This window comes from Pteronotus mesoamericanus, unplaced genomic scaffold (assembly GCF_021234165.1).
Source record: "Pteronotus mesoamericanus isolate MK-2021 breed Mesoamerican mustached bat unplaced genomic scaffold, CSHL_Meso_final contig_20, whole genome shotgun sequence".
In the NCBI taxonomy this organism is placed as follows: domain Eukaryota; kingdom Metazoa; phylum Chordata; class Mammalia; order Chiroptera; family Mormoopidae; genus Pteronotus; species Pteronotus mesoamericanus.
Genome location: NW_026555085.1, coordinates 61,875,913 through 61,896,655, shown reverse-complemented (window position 1 = coordinate 61,896,655; position 20,743 = coordinate 61,875,913). Strand labels below are relative to the sequence as shown.

Sequence of the window (20,743 nt, the reverse complement as noted above, 5' to 3'; positions counted from 1 at the left end):
AATATTTTTATTGGGTCATATATTCACATGGTTCAAACATATTGAAGTATAAAAAAGATACAAAATGAAAAGTCCCCCACCACTTGTTCCCATCCCCCTCCACCTATGCACCTTATTTTATGTCTTTCAAGAGTTACTATTTTAAAAAGCATCATTTAAAATAGAGCATTGTCTCCCTCCATCTCTCCTCTCCTTCCCACACCCCAGAAAGACTTTAAAACCAGTTTGGACAAAACATTCTTGGAACATGGTTTTGTTGTATAGCACTAACGCGGTAAGATAAAAATGGCTCAGTTGGAAGGTGCAGTTTTATTGTGACTAGACTTTATTGTCTGAGTGGTAGTGTCAAAGGGTGGCCCACAGACAACCGGTCACTGAGGGAGCCCTGCCGATCTCTGAGCAGCCCAGTCTCTCCCACTGAGCCCTCTCTTCTCTGCCACAGTTCTAAAAAATAACACTGTGAAAGTGGAGACGGAGGCCGAAGATGCTGCCCTGGACTGCTCAGTGAATTCCAGGTCTTTGGAGAAGCACCCTTTGGACAGTGTCTTCACCGCCCTCCAGGACTCCAGCAAGCGAAAGCAGCCGGGCAGTGAGGGCCAGCCAGACCCTGTCTCCAGCGTGAAGAGGCGGCGGCTGATTCCCGAGGTGAGGTTCCAGCCCCTTCTGTGTCTGCTTGGGCTCTAACCCTCTGATGGGACACAGAATCTCTATTCGTGGGATCTGGGCAACTCCTAAACCCCTGGGCATGAGAAGGCTTTCGTTTCAGCTGTCTCATCTCTGGCTCAAGTGTCTAGAAAGTGTCCTTAACTGGAATCTTGTCTGGGTCTGGGTTCTGTCGCGGAGGAGGGAGTCTTCACAAGCGTCTGCTTGTGAAGGCAAGAACTTACTAATGGCAAGCCTACGTTTTAGAGTACACCTGTAATACGGATTCCTGGAGAAAGGCCTGGGGTTAGCAGGTCTTTTCCTAAATCAAATCTTTTATATCTGTTAGGGGAGTTGGTTGCCTAAAGGAACTTTTCAGTGAGTCTTTACATAAGGTGGGGAATTCTTCTATGCCATACCTGTTATCCTGAAGTTATCTATTTTATGAACTTGCTTTATTCTTTTTTTAAGATTTTATTTATTTATTTTTAGAGAGAAGGGAAGGGAGGGAGAAAGAGATGGAAAGAAACATCGATGTGTGAGAGATACATCTATTGGTTGCCTCTTGCACGCCCCCAACTGGGGTCCGGCCTGTAACCCAGGCTTGTGCCTTGACCAGGAATCAAACTGGTTGACCTTTCAGTTCATGGGCCTGCACTCAGTCCACAGAGCCACACCAGTCAGGGCAAACTTGCTTTATTTCTTGAATTTCTCACCTGCTGGTTATACTGAACTTTGCTAAATTCTGAGAGAGAAAATGGAACTGATACAGTGGCCCTGTCTAGCAGCCTGTAGTCCAGATGACGAATAAGACATGTACACAGAAGAGTGGATACTGCAGAGAGATCAGCTTTGGAAGATGAGGTGGTGTCCGGCCTGGGATGTCTTGTCAGTGAGCCTCCCCATGGACCAGCACATTATACCTTAATCTCTTAGAACATTTTCCCAAACTCCCCAGTGCAGCCACACACACACGCTCTGTCTGTCTGTCTCTCTCTCATGCACTCTCTTTGGGGGACCCAGATAGTCATTTCAGTTTCCACATGTCTGTCCTAAAGAGCCCCCATTTTCAAAGCCCAATATCCAGAACACTATGGGGTATCAGCCTGAGATTCTTTGGGTTTTTATTGGTTTGTTTTAATTCTCTTTTGTTAGATGCTAGGGCAAATCCAAATAAATGGGGAATTTATGGATTTTAGAGACTGAGTCTTCAGTAAGTAAAAACTATCCTTTAAATGGCAAAATGATGAGGTTAAGATTTTCACCAGGATTTAAATATACATGTTTACATTACATTATAATGAGGCCTGACCTGCATTCCATGTCATGGGACATTGATTCATTACCTATCTATTTCGGCCCTGCCCCACAAAACACTTTACTGACATATAAGTCACATACTATACAATTCACCACTTTAAATTGTACAATTCATTGTTTTTTGTTATATATATGTGTGTGTATATATATATATACACACACACACACACACACACACATGCACACACGCACATATACTCAGATTGCTTTATTCCTTTATTTTTTCAGACTCCTTCTCTCCTGTATTTTTCTTTAGTCAATATTATACATAAAAAGTCTTTTCTACTTAAAAATATTATTTTTAAAAAACCTCAGTTATGTTCTATTACTTTTCTTAATCTAAATTTTTTAAATTTATGTCATGTTTATTCTATTGCAGTTGTCTCAGTTTTTCCCCCTTAACCCCCCTCTACCCATCCCACCCCCACCCCCCGCTCCCACAGTCAATTCCCACTCTGCTGTCCATGTCCATGGGTCATTCATACATGTTCTTTGTCTAGTCCCTTCCCCTTCTTTCCACCATTGTCCTCTTTCCCCGTCCCCTCTGGTCACTTTCAGTCTACTCCATGTTTCCATGCCTGTGGTTTATTATTTTGTTCATTAGTTTATTTTGTTGAATAGAGTCCACTTATAGGTGAGATCATATGGTATTTGTCTTTCATCAACTGGCTTATTTCACTTAGCTTAATATTCTCCAGTTCCATCCATGTTGTCGCAACATGTAGGATTTCTTCCTTCCTTCCTTTCTTTCTTTCTTTCTTTCTTTCTTTCTTTCTTTCTTTCTTTCTTTCTTTCTTTCTTTTTTTCTTTCTTTCTTTCTTTCTTAAATGCAGATTGATTTTATTTATTTTTTAAATGTCAAAGTTAATAATAAAATATTTAAAAATTTAAAACCATTATAAGAGTCTCAGCAATTAAACCAACATGACACCAGCAGAAATAATCAAGTAGATCAATGAAATATCATGAGCATTTTAGATATAAATGTATATATCTAAAAATGTAATATATGATTGAGTTGATATTTCAAATCAATGGATAAAATATGGCTTATTCAACAAATAAGGTGCATGGACCAATATTACTTGAAATAAAACAAATATAGAGCCCTATTTCACACATTATACAAGAAATATTCAGGTGAGTTAAAAATCAATATGTAGAATCTAAGGAGTTTTAGGAGAAAATACAAACTAATATTTTTCTTACCCTGAAGTAAAATATTCAAACCCAGAAGCTATAAAGTAAAATTTTGACAATATGACTATATTAAACATTTAAGACTGTACGGTAATATACATATAAAAAAAGTGAAGGACAAGTAATAGAATAGGACAGTATTTGCAACACATCTAAAAAAGGGTTAATGGTTTGTTTTGTTTTTAGGGAAAAAATTCTATGAACATTTAATCAAAAAATGGATAAAGAGTACAGTCATTTAAAACTTTTTAAAAATAATAGAAATAGGCAAGAAATATACAAAAATAGGTTTAGTTTAAACAAATAATAAAGGAACAATTAAAAGAACACATCATTATCACAGTCAGATTAATACGTATTAAAAAATATTGGTAATATCAAGTATTGGCAACTGTGAAAGGAAATGGGTATTCGTAGACTCTTTTTCTTACCTTAAAGCAGTCCCTTTAGCATATTTTGCAGTGTACCTTCCATTTTAATTGAGATCCTTGCTGGGTAGAGCAGTCTTGGTTGCAGGCCTTTGCTTTTCATTACCTGGAATATTTCTTGCCACTCCCGTCTGGCTTGCAGTGTTTCTGTTGAGAAGCAGCTGCTAGCCATATTGGGGCTCCCTTATATGTTCCTACCTCTTTCTCCCTTGCTGCTTTTAGGATTCTCTGTTTGTCTTTGATATTTACCATTTTAATGATGACTTGTCTTGGAGTGGGCCTCACTGGGTTCCTCTTGAGTGGGACCCTGTGTGCTTCCTTCATTACTTTTTCAAACAAGCTCTCTATCCCTTCCTCATCCTCTTCTGGTATCCCTATTATACGGGTATTATTACATTTCAGGTTGTCCTGCATTTCCCTAAATGCCTCTTCATTCTTTTTGAGGGTTTTTTTTTTTTTCATTTTCTTGCTCTTTCTGGCAGCTTTCTTCTATCTTATCCTCTAGTTCACTGATTCGATCCTCGGCTTCATCTAGCCTGCTTTTGATTCCTTCTACTGTGTTCTTCAATTCAGAAATTGTGTTCTTCATGTCCTCTTTTCTCTTATTGATAGTTCCTATGCCCTTTTTCATGCTGATATACTTTGCAGTAAGTTCCTCATAGTTTCCCTGTAGTTTTTGATAATTCTCTCTGAGCTCATTGAGCTTCCTTAGAACCGTAGTTTGGAACTCAGTGTCTGATAGTTACTTACCTCTGTTTCATGTAGTTCTTTTTGTGGGAATTCCTCCTTTCCCTTCGAGTGGGGGGTATTTCTTTGTCTTCCCATTATTTGTGAGACTCTTCCTTTTTGCTTCTGCTTCTTAAGTTGATCTGACTTGATTTCCTGACTTTGTTGTGTGAACTTCCATGGTAGGAGACCGCTGTTTTTACTTTCTGGATCTGTCTCTGATGATGTCAGCTGTTGACCCTGTCTGACCTTAGGCAGTCTGTTCAAGACTTCCAGGAATCTCCTGTCTGTGGCTGTCTCCTTCAGTTGTTAATCTAGTCACTCTGCATTCAGCAGGCTGCGTTAGACAGCTCAGGGTAGGGCAGAGTCCCTCCTGGGGGCGGGGTCCTCTCATGCTGCTGCTGTATGGGGGAAGAATCAGCTCTGGGACCCTGCCAGTTACTCTCTGCGTTCTCTCCCCAAAGCCTCCGTCTCCAGTCTCTCCTCAAGTGTCTTCAGACCTCTCTGCACCCCCTTTAGCCGGAGATCTACTGTCTGTGGCTGCCACTCTGCACTCAGCAGGCAGCTTAAACAGCACAGGGCGGGGTGGAAACCCACCTGGGGGCAGGGCTATTGGGTCCTCTGACACTACTGCTGCTCAGGGGAGTGGTCTCTGCCTGAGCAAGATGGCTGCTGCCGCATGGGGGATGAGTCAGCACTGAGATCCTGCCGGCTGCTCTCTCAGTTCTCTCCCCAAAGCCTCCTTCCCCAGTCCCTCCTCAAGTGTCTCTAGCCCATGCTGCCCCCGCCTTTGCCGGAGACCAGGGTAAGTGGCTGCAAATGAAAATTTATGCGTTGGTCCTTTAAACGGTTCTTTGCGTCTTCAGCCACCTGTCTCTGGCAGAGAGTAACCCTGCCACTTTTTGCAGCTGGCTGTTATTTGTGTACTTTTTGGGCTCTGGTGCTGTAGGCTGGAGATCCCCGCTTTTGGTTTAAATCTCGCTCTTCTCAGGGGGATCCAGCTGGTTGTGTCAATATCCTTCTGGTGCTGCCGCCCGTGGGCACCCCGCCCACCTTCTCGAGTCTCTACCGCACTCCTTACCAGTTAGGTTGCACTAAAACTGATTCTTCTGTCTCCGAGGTTATAAGGCTCCTCTCTCGCTATTGTTCAGCTGTTTGTTCCAGGTGATTTCTCCACAATTTAGTTGTAATTCCAGGTTGGTCCTGGGAGGAGGTCAGTGTGACTTCTACTCAGTTCTCTGCCATCTTGATTCTCCCTTCATTGGTTTTTCATATGTTCACAGAATTGTGCAATCACCAGCACAATTAATTTTAGAACAATTTTATCACCCCACAGAGAAGTCCTGTATCCACTAGCAGTCACTCCCCGTTCACCCCTCCTTTAGCTCCTGGCAGCCACTAATCTACTTTTTGTCTCCTTGAATTTGCCTATTATCAGCATTTGTTATCATTGGGATCATAGAATATGTGGCCTTTTGTGTCTGGTTTCTTTTACTTAGCAAATGTTTACAAGGTTCATCCATGCTAGAGCATGTATCAGTACTTCATTCCTTTTTATGGCCAAATAATATTCCATTGTGTGAATATACCATATTTTGTTTGTCCATTCATCAGTTGATGGACATCTGTTTGCTTTTGCTTTTTGATTATTATAAACAATACATTTTTAAAAATCTATGAATCCCAGGGGGAAAGGTTGAATTTTTTTATATCTATATGAGGATTGATGAGAAACATGCCACCCTGGTCCCCAGCTGTGTAAACCAGCCCCTGGCTGCAATACCTTGTGACTCTGGGGGCATTTTCACGTGTGAATGGCAGCTTCCAGTGCAGTAAGTAGTGACTACAGATGCAGTCTCAGATTTCTGTCTGCTGAGATACTTTTTGTGGCAAATGAAAGGTACAAGATGGCTGGTAGAATAGTTTCTTTGAAAAACATTTAACCATTTGCTTTTTCTTATGTTTTACTTTAAACCATAATTTATTATCCTTTTCCCTGATGACTGGTATTTAGGTGTTGCACACTTTCACGCTATTACAAATAGTGCCAGAGGACCATCTGTGTACATGAACCCAGATCCCCTCTGTGAGTACTCCTGTGGGCTGGGTTCCTGGAGGTTATTGTGAAAGTGGTGAGAAACTTGAAAAGTACTAAGTTAACTTCCTAAAGGAACTTCTGAAAAAGTACTGTCTTCTGCTTGTCATCTGCTTATGATCAGTCCTACAAAATCTTTTATGTTTGTGAGTAAAGCCAGAGTTCAAGAAGTGGAACGCAAAGTTGAGTCTGTTGGTTTACTTTTGTTATATAACAACCACCTCCCCTGCACCAAAAAAACCCCGCCAATTTAAAACAACCATGATTTTATTCAGAATTGTGTGGGTCGCTGGCGGTTCCTGATTCAGTCTGATGGGGGAGGGATGAGGAATTGGGGACCACCTCACCCCCACATCTGGGACCTCTCCTGGGCTGGCAGGGATGATGGCAGCTTCCCCTTATGCGCTTTCTCACCCCCAGGAGGCTAGTCCAGGCCTATTCACGTGACACAGAAGAGTTCCTGGGAGTAAGACAGGACAGGCTCTGAGGGGCAGGCTCTTCAGGCCTCTGCTTGCATGTTTGCTAATGTCCCACTGGTCAAAGCGAGTTATACGGCCAAGGCTAGGAAGGTAGACTCTACCCCTCATTGTGGGAGCAACAAAGTCTCATTGGAAAGAGGCTTTCACACAGGATGGGGGAATGAGTGTGGCTGTTTTTATAAACAATTCTCCTCAGTAAGAAACAACAAGCTCGACATCGAGAATGAATTCTGACCAAGTAAATCCCGGATTGTGGCCTTTGTGGACATTCCCAGGTGGTCCCGCTGCCTCATCACGCAAATGGCGTCACTCTTTATCCCTTCGTTCAGTGCAATTTTGTTGTCATGGCATCATAGAGAAGGGAGCATCTTCACATTCTTGGAGCAGAAAGGTAAAGAGAAGGTTCTTATGATGTGTGTTTTAGCTGAATCCTTCAGTATGTGAAGCAAGTCAGAAAAGATCGGGCACTGGCTAGAACACCAGTGAGGCTCCTGGTGGAGGGATCGCCCGCACATCATGTGAATGATGTGATGGGGTTTGAACGCTGGTCTTCCTCTGATGAGGCAGCCAGCTTTGTCAGGCAGGCATCAGCCAGGAATTCTGGCATCTTCAGAGAAAAGGAACTGATGTGTACTTGAATATTTGTAATGTGACTGGTCCAGTTTATGTATTTAATTGGTCAGGTATGTTTGCTTTTCAATGGATTTGCTACAGTTCTGACCCATTAGATTTTGGCAAGGAAAAGAGATGTTTAGTCCTGGATTTTATTTTGTGTGTTTTATTACCTTTGTTCATTTTCCTCAGTATATATTAAGTGAGGTTGGTATTTCTGCACCCCTTCCTGTTCTATAAAAAGAATGTAAATAAATTCTTTTAAAATTCTTGAGCTCCTTGTAGAAAGGTGTCATGTGATTTCAGGGCAGTATTTCTTTCTAAAGTTTGTGTACATTGATTTGTCAGTACATCAGTAGCTTCAGAACCCTGGGAACTTCAGAACAATCCATCAGTTTTATGAAAATATAGTATATGTTGATTTTTCAAAATGGTACCAGTTCTAATTCAGTGAATAGTTCTTTATCCTTCTCCTCTGCATTTTCTCTGCTGCTTCTTACATGTGTGGTGGGCGGTGGGGCAGGGGTGGATTTGAGGAGTACACGCAGCTTTAAGCACTTTCATCATAGGGTGGGACCAGAGGAACCAGGAGGCAGAAACAAGCAATAATCAAAAAGGTAAAAAGAAAGTGTATTAATAGTTATGGGGGGGAGGTAAGAGAGGGTAAAGGGGGAGAATAAATGGTGATGGATGGAGACTTGACTTGGGGTGGTGAACACACAATACAATATACAGATGATGTACTATAGAATTGTATACCTAAAACCTATATAAATTTATTAACCAATGTCACCCCAATAAATACATTGAAATTATTTTTAAAGTCCCTAAAAGCCCTGGCTGGTGTGGCTTAGTGGGTTGAGTGCCAGCCTGAGAACTGAAAGGTTGCCAGTACGATTCCCAGTCAGGGCCCATGTCTGGGTTGTGGGCCAGGTCGCTGGCGGGGCGGTGTGCAGGAGGCAACCTATCGATGTTTCTCTCTCATGTCAATGTTTCCCTCCCTCTCTGTCTCCCTCCATTCTCCTCTGTCTAAAAAATAAATAAAATCTTTTTTAAAATATTAAAAGTTAAAAAAGAACAGTAGAGAACACTATGCTAAGTGAAATAAGCCAGTCAGAGAAAGACAAATACCATATGATTTCACTCATACGCAGAATCTAATGAACCAACTGAACTAACAAGGAAAATGGGGACAGACTCACAGATGGAGAGCAGGTTGACAGCTGGTGGGAGGGGGTTGGGGGTAGAGGAATTGAGGAAAAAGGACTCGTGGACGTGGACAACAGTGTGGTGATGGCTGGGGGAAGAGGAGTATAAGGGGACTAAATGATAATGGAAAAAATACAATAAAGATTTAAATTTTTAAAAAATACAGTTCCTGAGTGCCTGTTTGGCAAATACCACCATTCCTTATTTCATTTATCCATATAACAAATCAGTGATGAAAGGATTGATATCATCACCAGACAGATGATCAAACTCAGATATGTAAGTTAAAGAAAAGCTCCAGGGTGCCAGTGGGGCAGCCTTGTTCTGGTGGAGTGACTGGGACACTGGCTCCCTGCTCCCCGTCCAGGGAGGTGAGCCCCACCTTCTCCGCTCCAACCCATAGAAACAGTAGATACCAGAATGAGCTGAGATTCTGGGGTCAGGTTAGGGGCAGTGCACCACGAGGCCTTTGCCAGGGAGTGACCTCCCAGACTCGGCTTCCTCCACGGTGACGAGGGGTGATGCTGCTCCTCACTGGCTTTCTGTGCGGATCCCTGAGGTACCCATGTAAGGAACCCAGCACAGGGCGTGACCCGCGTCAGCCTTCAGTAATGTTTACTTATTGCCCCCGGATCCCCGTACCCAGCTCCACCTCTGGTCAGTATTCAGCTGCCTCCCTCCAAGGGAAGCCATCTGATGCCCTCAAGGACAGCCCAGGCCCGAGCACCCTTGATTCTGAATACCATTCAAGCCTGAGCATAGACCACATTCCATGGTCTTCCCCCAAACCCAAAGGAAGGGGGGCGCGATTTGAGTCATAGCCCTGATGCTAAAAGTGCATCACACGCAGACTCGTATCGGGGCTGATGGCTTACTTATGAGTGACGTGTAGTACGATACTAAGAAGAAAAATAAAATGCCCCTCAAAAAATTTAACAAAAGGCTATATAAAGACTTAGCTGGCACCTCTGCTGGAAAAGGCTTCATAGCCAAACACAGCAGATGTGGAAGATGAGTAGCCAACATTTTTATTGGTAATCATCTTTTTGTTCGCAGAAGCGGGGTGATATACAAGAGCTGTATGCCAGGTAGGAGTTAGCTTTGTTTTCCTGGAGGGTTTTGTTTCTGTTTGTGTTTAATCCTAAAGCGTCACTGTGGTTTGTTTTTCAATTGGAGAACAGATGTGCTGTCCCGTTCATTCAGCGCAAATGTACTGAACACCTTCTCGGTGTCAGTTAGTGTGCTACCAGCTGGAGATTTGCAGGTTTCCACAACCATAGCAGATAGGTATTAGGCCATTCCCACTTTCTCGAGGCTCAGGGTCAGCACTACCAAGCCTGCTCCATTCCAAACGGGGCACTTAAACACCATGGTGGCCCTAAGGGCTGTGGGGTATTTATAAGAAGCTGTGAGAAGCCTTTGAAGATGTCCTGCCCTGATACTTTGTGGTCGCTTCTTTCTTTTTTTCTCCCTTCCGTTATAGTTGCTTTATTTCTCCAGATTGTTACTTTTCCCAGCATCATAGCACGTTCTTGACCCTTACATATACTGTTGGCATCATAAGGATGACCCGAAGGGGAAAAGCCGTGAGGGCAGAGGTCGTGTCTGGCTTGTTCCCTGTATACCCGTGGCCAGCACAGTGGGGGCACTCAGTAATATTTGTTTACTGGCTCTGCATGGTAGAGGGCTCTTCCATACCTTATTGCTAAACTGTATCTGATCAATTGATCATTATGGTGATGATGATACAAAGAAGGAGACAAAAATTATGTTGAAAATGAAAAAGGTAAGCATCACCCTTGCTTCAGTTTTTTGGAGGGGGTGGTGATTCAAGCCCCCTAGGTGGCATTTCACCTGGTCCGCCCTTGATGCCACATTAGTGCTCAGCTCTTTGCTCTCTAGGAAGGCCTGCTGCTTTCTTGGTGTTCCCATTTGCTAACCCTCTGGGCACCATTTAGCAACTCATCATTTGTCAAACTGAATTTAGTGACTGCTTTTAGAGGATTTGGAGTCCCGAGACAGCTGTTTAGTCCTAGGAGCATCTCCATGGAGATCCAATACCTGGGAAGTCTCTGAGCACGGACGTGTGGAATCTCCCCTGCAGAGTCTACTTACCCCTCACTCGTTATCCAGCATCAACCTCTTTCTGTTCAGATTCTCCAGCTGAGAGGCTTGGGCATCCCTCTTGGGTCTGTGGGTGCTGGTGGTAGATGAAATGCCCTGATCAAATCCAGGATAGATGCTGGCACTGCACGCTGCGCTCTGCCGCAGAGTTCCCATATGGCTGGAATATGAGCCTTGGAGAATTGCAAATGGTGTCAGCCAGACGCCCAGTGCCAAGTAGCACAGATTTAAAGATTTCTTGATACTCTAGACAGCTGAGCAGAGATTTTATCAGCAGCCACAGACGCAGCCAGCCCATCGTCACCTTGTCAGCATTTGTGGAATTGATTGGAGCACTGAGTTGACAGGACCCCAGTGTGGAGATATCTAAGAACCTCCTCTTTGGGGCTGGTGTTGTGTTTTGTGTTGATTTGTGTATCCAAGGTCTCTGGGAGTGAGGAATATTGCCCTCTACTGGGATTCTAACTTAATTTTTCATTCAGGAAAGTTAGCCAAAAATGTTTCAGCTTGTGGCAATGTTTCTAATATGCTTGGTAGAAACTGAAATATTTTTATTAATGAGGCTGAATATTGAGAGTTATGGGGGGATTTCCAGTTCCCAGATACCCTGGCATTCCGCCTGCTGTGGGAAGCTGGGGGCACCGACAACTTCTGTTTCTCGTTGATATTCAGACAATTCACACAGAAGGTTTTCCTTCTACTTGCTTTCTGCACTTGGGATTAATTAGGTCAGACCTCCCTCTAGAACATGTACTCCCGCTGCATGGAGGTGAGTTTCTGGTGATCTCTCTGCAAAGACTCTTTTTTAAAATGTTAATGAGACCACTTCCAAAGCCAAGACCCCATTTCTAAAGTCATCCTAATGCAGTTATGATTTCTTTGGTGATGGGCATTACAGACTCAAATTTCCCTGTAATGGGTAAAACCTCATGATTGGGACCTCCAAAATTATTCTGGTGTACTAGATTTTAATGGTGAATAAGTTGCTAAAAATCTAATTTACAGTCTGCAGGAATTAGCACGTAAGGCACTTTGAATTTATTTGGGCAGTGCTTGCTTTTCAGCAGTGACCTAGAGTCATAAATCCACCTTATAGAGAAATACTGCTCACGTATATGGATTTATATGTAATTATGTAGATGCACACAGAGAAATGAAATAAAACGTTTCCAAATTTAATTACCGTGTGAAGGTATTTTCTGTTTTCTTTCTTCCTGTCTTTTTTCTTTCATACCACCTCCTTCCCTCCCTCTTTCTTCTTATGCTAGTCATGATCCATCGCGTGGGTTTCACCACTCACGATGGTTCCTGGCCCACAGCTCCAAACACACTGCATTGGGAGTAAAGATTTTCAGCCCCCTCTATCCCTTCCCTTTTCTGGATTTCTGATGTATGAATATGTATGTGGGGCGGGGGCCTTCCTTCCTTCCTCCCTTTCTTCCTAATCCTTTGCTTTCTGCCAGGTAGCAGAACAAAAATACATGAAGAGCTTAACACCCCCCCTTGAGCTCAGTTGTCCTGTCCTTCTCTGGCAAACAGGCCTCAAAGATGTGCCTTCCGTGAGTAACCTTCCTTGCTCCTGGTGCTGTAGGGAAGTTCTCTTGTTTCCTGGTTGAAGATAACCATTGCAACTAGATTTATAAAAGGCTCATAGTATAACCTCTGCTCTGGCTTGGGAGTAACATTGTTTAATAATAATCATATTGTAATAATAAATATTAAGTACTTACTGTATCAGACAGAGGTTCAGTGCTTTATGTGCATTATCTCATTAAGTCCTCACTTCCCCTGTGAGACAGGTACCATGAGTTATCCCTGAATTACAGGAAGCTGAGACACGAAGGTCATGTAATGTGGCCACGGTCACAGTGAGGACAGCCTGACGGTTGAGGTGAACTCAGTCGTGTTATTCATGAAGTGAGTGGCCTATCTGAACTGTCTCTGACTAAGCATGTATTTGCAGTGGTAGAACCCCTTACCCGCTTTAAACATCCGTGCGTGTGGCTGGCAGACATTCCCTGAGCTCTTCTGTGTCCCAGGCACTTTGCTAGGCACAGGGGGTAGACTCAGGAATGATCTAGTCTTGTCATATAACCAACCATCCTGCAGTGGGATGAGGACGGGGACAGCTTGGTGATGAGACTGCAGGAGGGACAGGGACAGGGGGCAGGCTCCCCACACCCTGGCATGCCCCCGGTCCTGTGCTCTTGGGAAGCGTGGGGGTGGTGAGGTGCAGGCAGGCCGGCGCCCCGACCCTTCATCAGCTTAGACAAACCCTGAGGAAGTGTTAGGCAGCTCCGTGGGATAATTAAAACACAAGAATTCCTGTGTCTTCAGGTTCCTAGGAGAGTGAAATAGCCTTTCTTTTGCATGGCTCTCAACAGAGATGTAAGAGAAAAATTAACCTTCCTGTAATATGAGTCAGATTATTTTGTTATCTAAGAGGGTCCAGGAAGTACTTAAGTAATTGATTAATTTAAATGAAATATAGGAGGTTCAGAGGATCAAAGTTTTTTGTGTTTTTTTTTTTAAGTTTATTGGGGTGACATTGGTTAATAGGATCAAAGTTTTATGTTTACGTGGCCTCGTAGTCTGTTATCACCCTGAGCCTGCCTGTCCCAGGCACCCTGTTGCTCATGTGCCATTCATTGTAAATGTTGTCTCTTGAAATTGTCCCTCTGCCTCGCAAGAGAAAAGCACCTCGTGTGCTGTTTTATGCTGCTATTAGTTGTCTGAAGGCTGACAAATGACTCTGACTCTGCCTGGATGAGAAAAAGGGAGATCAGACAATGTCTTCCAGGCCCTGGTGACTCAGAGAGGACCAACAGCAAGCCCAGGAGCTTGCTAGAAGTGCAGGCCCAGGGATCAGAATCTCTACTCTAACAACACCCCAGGTGACTCAGACTAGAGTTTCAGAAGCACTGGGCCAGGCCAGGCTAAGCCAGCTGCGTTTTTCCAGGTGTGGAAGCATCCTGAGGATGTGCTTCGTTCTCGTCCATGCTGCAGGAGCCAGGCATATGCGTGGCAGTGGAAGCCGATGCTTTGTCGCAAAACTCGGCCTGCTCCTCTGACGCCCACCAGCGCTCACCACTTAGCTCTTCTGCTTAATTAAACCTCCAAAAATGTATTCCTATACGTTCTGGAGTCAAATTCAACATTTGTCAAAAAGAGCTTTATAAAGTTAGGACTGAAATACAACGAATGGCATGTGTTTAAAATGTACCATTGGTAAGTTTTGACAAGTGTGTATCAGTGAAGCTATCACCACAATCAAGATAATAAACATACAGCATTGGCTACCATTAAAGCTTTGTTCCCCTTTGCATCCCCCCTGCACCCCCATTTAACCACTAATCTACTTTCTGTCACTATAGATAAGTTTGCATTTTCTAGAAATTTACGTGAATGAAATCATACAATATGGCCCTTTCTGTTTGCCTGGCTTCTTTCGGCATAATTACGTTGAGATTTATCGTGAGTACCATGTGTAACAGTTTAATTCTGAGGAGTAGTCCACTGTACAAATGTAACTTTGTTTATATACTTGTTAATAAAAATTTGGGTTGTTCCCTGTTTGGGGCTATTTATAAATCGGGCTGCCACGAACATTTCCTTTGAAGTATTTATATGATCTTGTGCTTTCATCTTGTTTTATAAATAAATACCTAGGAATGGGATGCCGGGATCCTATGGTCCATGGATGTTTAACTGTTCTGGAAAGTACCCAGTGCTTTCCAAAGTGGTTATACCATTTTCTAGCCCCACGAGCAGTGTCTGAGAGGGCCTCTTTCTTCACTCCTCTCCAGTACTCTGTGTTATCTGTCTTTTTGATTGTACCCATTGTAGTGGGGGTGATGTGGTATTTCACTGTGATTTTGATTTGCATGTTAGTAATCATTTTTCATGTGCTTATTTTCCATTTATGTATCTCCTTTGAAGTAGCTGTTGAAATAATTAATTGGGTTGTATATTATTGTATTTGAGAGGTCTTTTAGTATTTTGGGTTCAAGCCCTTTATCAGTTAAATGATTTGTCAGTATTTTCTTCCAGTCTGGGCTTGTTTTCATTCTTTTAGTGAATGAAACAGTGTCCTTCAAAGAGCGGAAGTTTTTGATTTTGATGAAGTCCAGTATATCAGTTTGTTCTCATATGGCTCATGGTTGTAGTGTTCTAAGACATAGTAGAGGTGTTAGGTTTTATATTTAGGTCCATGATCCATCTTGACTCTGTTTTTGCATATGGAACATGGTAGGATGAACCGGCATCATTTGTGGAAAAGGTCATCCTTTCTCTGCAGACTGCCTTTGAACCTTTCTCAGAAATCACCTGTCTGTATATGTAAATGAGCCTCTTAAAAAATATTCAGGGCCTTGACAATAGGGAAGCATCCTCATGAAAGCACTGAGAACTCTGGGTTCTCAATCATCAGGATGTTTGCTGTCCAGTGATGGAGTTTGGAGTCCAGCTTTGGGGTCCTTATAGAGTATTTTGGGCCTCCCTGGGGGTTCTACAGCAATCGACCTGCAGAGTGTACCATCCTTGGCATGTGAACCAGGCTCTCAAATCATTTTTGGTAGCGCTTAAGTCTCCCACAGGCCTCTGTTGAGCACAGCTGGATAATACATAGCAAGTACCCTTTTATTTTTATTTTATTTAAAAAAATTATGTTTTATTGATTATGCTATTAGAATTGCCCTAATATTTCCCCCTTTGCCCTCTTTCACCCAGCACCCCCCCCACTCGCTCAGGCAATCCTCCTACCGTGGTTCATGACCATGGGTCACACATGTAAGTCTCTTGGCTACTCCACTTCCTACACTGTACTTCAAACCCCCATGGCTATTCTGTAACTACCTTTTTGGACTTCTCCATCCCCTCACCTCTTCACCCCTTCCCCCACACCGCCTCCCATCTGGCAACCATCAAAACGCTCTCTGTTTCCATGATTCTATGTTCTTCTTTGCTTAGTTGGGTTTTTTTTTTTTTTTTTAGATTCAATTGTTATAGATATGTATTTTTGCCATTTTGTTGTTCATAGTTTGATCTTTTTCTTAAATAAGTCCCTTTAACATTTCATATAATGGTTTGGTGATGATAAACTCCTTTAGTTTTTTTCTTGTCTGGGAAGATCTTTATCTGTCCTTCAATTCTGAATGATAGCTTTGCTGGGTAGAGCAATCTTGGCTATAGGTCCTTGCTTTTCATGACTTTGAATATATCTTGCCAATCCCTTCTACCCTGCCAAGTTTCTTTTGAGAAATCAGCTGACAGTCTTATGGGAACTTCCCTATAGGTAACTAACTTCTTTTCTTTTGCGGCATTTGAGAGTCTCTCTTTATCTTTAACCTTTGGCATTTTAATTATAATGTGTCTTGAAGTGGGCCTCTTTGTATGCATGTTGTTTGGGATTCTCTGTGCTTCCTGGACTTGTGTGTCTATTTCCTTCATAACTTACGGAAGTTTTCTTTCATAATTTTTTCAAATAGATTTCCAATTTTTTGCTCTTTCTCTTCTTCTGCCCAGCCCTATGATGGGAAGGTTGGACCTCTTGAAGTTGTCCCTAAGGCTGCTTATACTATTCTCATTTTACATTTTTTTATTCTTTCTTCTTGCTGTTGTTCTGTTTGGTTGTTTTTGCTTCCTTATGTTCCAAATCATTGATTTGATTCTCAGCTTCATCCACTGTACTGTTGTTTCCCTGTAAGTTGTTGTTTATTTCAATTAGTGTATCTTTCATTTCTGACTGGATCCTTTTTATGCTGTTCAGGTCCTCACTAAATTCCTTGAGCATCTTTATAACCAGTGTTTTGAACTCTGCATTTGATAGATTGCTTATCTCCATTTATTTAGCTCTTTCTCTGCATTTTTGATCTGTTCTTACATTTGGGTCTTATTTTTTTTGTCTCCTTGTTTTGGCAGCCTCCCTGTGTTTGTTTCTATGTATTAGACAGAGCAGCTTTGAGTCTATGTCGTGGTAGTATGGCCTAATGTAGTAGGTGTCCTGTGGGGTCCAGTGGCACAGCCTCCCCATCACCCAAGCTGGGTACTTGTGGTGCACCCTTCATGTGAGCTGAGTACACTCCTCTTGTAGTTGAGCCTTGGTTGCTGTTGGCAGATCAATGGGAGGGATTTACCCAGGCCAGTCAGCTGCAAGTACTGGCTGTGACCACTGACCACCAACCTCTGCCCTCTGTGGAGGACCAGCTGTGCAGGGGCAGGGTAGTAGTGCTCGGATGATAGTAGTTGTCGGTAGCGATCCACTGGCTGCACTGGCCCTGGGTTTCCTGGGTGTATAGGCCAAGGTCAGCCCCGACCTTGTTCTGCCCAGGGCACCCTGCCTGAGCTATAGTGCAATCTGGGATGGCTGCTACTTGTGCTGGGCTTGGAGGTTTCCCAAAGCCAAGCTGTGGATCTAGGCTGGCTGCTGCTGGTGCCAGGCCTGGGGCTCACTGGGGCCAACTGTTGCTGTTTGAGAGGATTTAGGAAGTTGTGTGATATTACCAAGACCAGCCATTCATATGGAAAAGCAGCCTTGTTGGGCCTGTAGATAGGGTGGGGCAGAGTCTCTGGGGATCTCCAAGGTGGGTCACATAGTGTTAGCCAATTTGATGGAGTCTCAGATATGGCACCAGCTTGCTGGCTCTGTGGCTCAGGCTGGATGGATGTGGTTTCTTTATTTCCATGGTTGCCAGTCTTCCATTCAACTCAATTTCTGACGGCTCTAAGTGATGGTGGTTCTATATTTTAGTTGTAATTTTCATGTGGTTGTGCGAAGAGGCAAGCCATGTCTTCCTGTACCTCCATCTCGCAAGCACTCTTTTAGATGCATAAGATACACATTAGTTCATTATATACAGTGGGTGACAGGATGGTGGAATTCTGGTTGTGAAGGGTTGCTGGACCGACAAGGAGACCAAGGCTTAGAAACCTAGGCAGCCCCATCATTTCACGGAATCTCCCAGTCGCACAGGCTCTGGAGATTCTGGGGTAGCCCCTTTCCAACCTGAGACGAGACATGATTCCGGACGTGGTAGAGTTGGCAGCACACTGCCACCGTCCTGACCTTGTTTCTCTGTGCTCACTGCTGTGCATCTCTGTTGTCCTGAGTGGTACCATCTGTTCTCCTAGAGGCCGCAGACTGGAGGACACGCCAGAGCTGCCGGAGGCCAGGGTCATTATGTCACCCCTGACTGAGACCATTGGAGCCCCAGGTTAATGAGATGACCTGCCCAGGGCAGGGCTTTCACAGGAGCTCCTCATGTTCCCCTGGTCTCACTCCCATCCCAGGCAGGGTTCTTGCCTGGCCTTGCCGGCCTCTGTGCTTGGTCTCCTGTCGGACCCTGTGAGCAGGAAGTCTAGCCCTGGTGTCCTGCAGCAAGTTGAAGCCTCCCAGGTCCAGTCTGAGCCTCTCTCAGGGTGTAGGAAGCGTGAGCAGGTTTTTGCACTGTGATGCTGGGACAGACCGAATGACTCCAGGGCAAGGAAAGCAGTTCCTTGCATGCTCCTGCGATTCACCTTGGCTTGTGTGTGTGTGTGTGTGTGTGTGTGTGTGTGTGTGTGTGAGAGAGAGAGAGAGAGAGAGAGCGAGAGAGAGACTGACTCAGACCTGTGTCTAGCGTGGTAAATCAGAATACCTCCCTAACACAGCTTTTGTTTTCCAGGCACTCCTAGCAGGCATGAGGAACCGGGAAAACAGCTCGCCCTGCCAGGGCAATGGGGAGCAGGCCGGCCGGGGCAAGAACTTGGCCTCTGTGTGGCCGGGCGAGGAGGAGCCTTGCAATGACATGAGCACCCCGTCCTACAAGAAGCCTCTGTATGGCATCTCGCACAAGATCATGGAGAAGAAGAACCTTCCCACAGGGGACGTGCTCAGCACATATGAGCTCTTGGAGAAGGCAAACCCCAGCAACAGCCCCTCACCACTGCGGCTCCTAAATGAGACACAGAAGCGGGACAGTGGCAGTGCAGCTGCAGCCTCCGATGGTGACCCCAACATCTACTTTCTGATCCAGAAGATGTTTTACATGCTGAACACACTCTCCTCCAACATGTCCCAGCTGCACAGCAAGGTGGACCTGCTGTCCCTGGAGGTGAGCCGCATCAAGAAACAGGTGAGCCCCACAGAGATGGTGGCCAAGTTCCAGCCACCCCCTGAGTACCAGCTGACGGCTGCCGAGCTCAAGCAGATCGTGGACCAGAGCCTGTCGGGCGGCGACCTGGCCTGCCGCCTGCTGGTGCAGCTCTTCCCTGAGCTTTTCAGTGATGTGGACTTCTCCCGAGGCTGCAGCGCCTGCGGCTTTGCGGCCAAGCGGAAGCTGGAGTCGCTGCACCTGCAGCTCATCCGCAACTATGTGGAGGTCTACTACCCATCGGTGAAGGACACGGCCGTGTGGCAGGCCGAGTGCCTGCCCCAGCTGAACGACTTCTTCAGCCGCTTCTGGGCCCAGCGGGAAATGGAGGACAGCCAGCCGGGGAGCCAGGTCGCCGGCTTCTTTGAGGCCGAGCAGGTCGACCCCAGCCACTTCCTGGACAACAAAGACCAGGAGGAGGCCCTGTCCCTGGATCGGAGCAGCACTATAGCCTCGGACCATGTGGTGGACACACAGGACCTCACCGAGTTCCTGGACGAAGCCTCGTCGCCAGGCGAGTTTGCAGTCTTCCTTCTGCACCGGCTCTTCCCCGAGCTCTTCGACCACCGGAAGCTGGGCGAGCAGTACAGCTGCTATGGGGATGGTGGCAAGCAGGAGCTGGATCCGCAGAGGCTGCAGATCATCCGCAACTACACAGAGATCTACTTCCCTGACATGCAGGAGGAGGAGGCCTGGCTGCAGCAGTGCGCCCAGCGTATCAACGATGAGCTGGAGGGGCTGGGGCTGGACGGGGGCAGCGAGGGCGACCCCCCGCGGGATGACTGCTATGACTCCTCCAGCCTGCCTGATGACATCTCTGTGGTCAAGGTGGAGGACAGCTTTGAGGGCGAGCGGCCAGGCCGGCGGTCCAAGAAGATCTGGCTGGTGCCCATTGACTTTGACAAGCTGGAGATCCCGCAGCCTGACTTCGAGGTGCCGGGCGCTGACTGCCTGCTCAGCAAGGAACAGCTGCGCAGCATCTATGAGAGCAGCCTGTCCATCGGCAACTTTGCATCGCGCCTGCTGGTGCACCTCTTCCCCGAACTCTTCACGCATGAGAACCTGCGCAAACAGTACAACTGCAGTGGCTCTCTCGGCAAAAAGCAGCTGGACCCGTCCCGTATCAAGCTCATTCGCCATTATGTGCAGCTGCTCTACCCCCGGGCCAAAAACGACCGCGTCTGGACGCTGGAGTTTGTGGGCAAACTGGACGAGCGCTGCCGGCGCCGGGACACGGAGCAGAGGCGCTCCTACCAGCAGCAGCGCAAAGTCCACGTGCCAGGCCCTGAGTGCAGAGACCTGGCAAGCTATGCAATCAACCCTGAGAGGTTCCGAGAGGAATTTGAGGGGCCCCCACTGCCCCCTGAAAGAAGCAGCAAGGACTTCTGCAAGATCCCTCTGGACGAGCTGGTGGTCCCCTCGCCCGACTTCCCGGTGCCTTCCCCGTACCTACTGTCAGACAAGGAGGTGCGTGAAATCGTGCAGCAGAGCCTCTCGGTGGGCAACTTCGCCGCCCGGCTCCTCGTCAGGCTCTTTCCCGAACTCTTCACGGCGGAGAACCTCCGGCTGCAGTACAACCACTCTGGGGCCTGTAACAAGAAGCAGCTGGACCCCACGCGGCTCAGGCTCATCCGCCACTACGTGGAGGCAGTTTACCCCGTGGAGAAGATGGAGGAGGTGTGGCATTACGAATGTATCCCCAGCATCGATGAACGGTGCCGCCGCCCCAATAGGAAAAAATGTGACATCCTGAAGAAAGCCAAGAAAGTGGAAAAGTGA

General features: G+C 45.5%; 1 protein-coding gene across 1 annotated transcript in view; it reads left to right on the top strand.

Annotated features, from left to right (window-relative positions):
* Positions 1-20,743, top strand: part of BEND3 (BEN domain containing 3) — a 34,625-nt gene extending 13,882 nt beyond the window's left edge. The window contains exons 3-4 of the mRNA XM_054568880.1: positions 443-645; positions 18,497-20,743. Of these exons, the coding sequence (XP_054424855.1) occupies positions 443-645; positions 18,497-20,743 (2,450 nt within the window). The remainder of the gene's footprint in view (positions 1-442; positions 646-18,496) is intronic.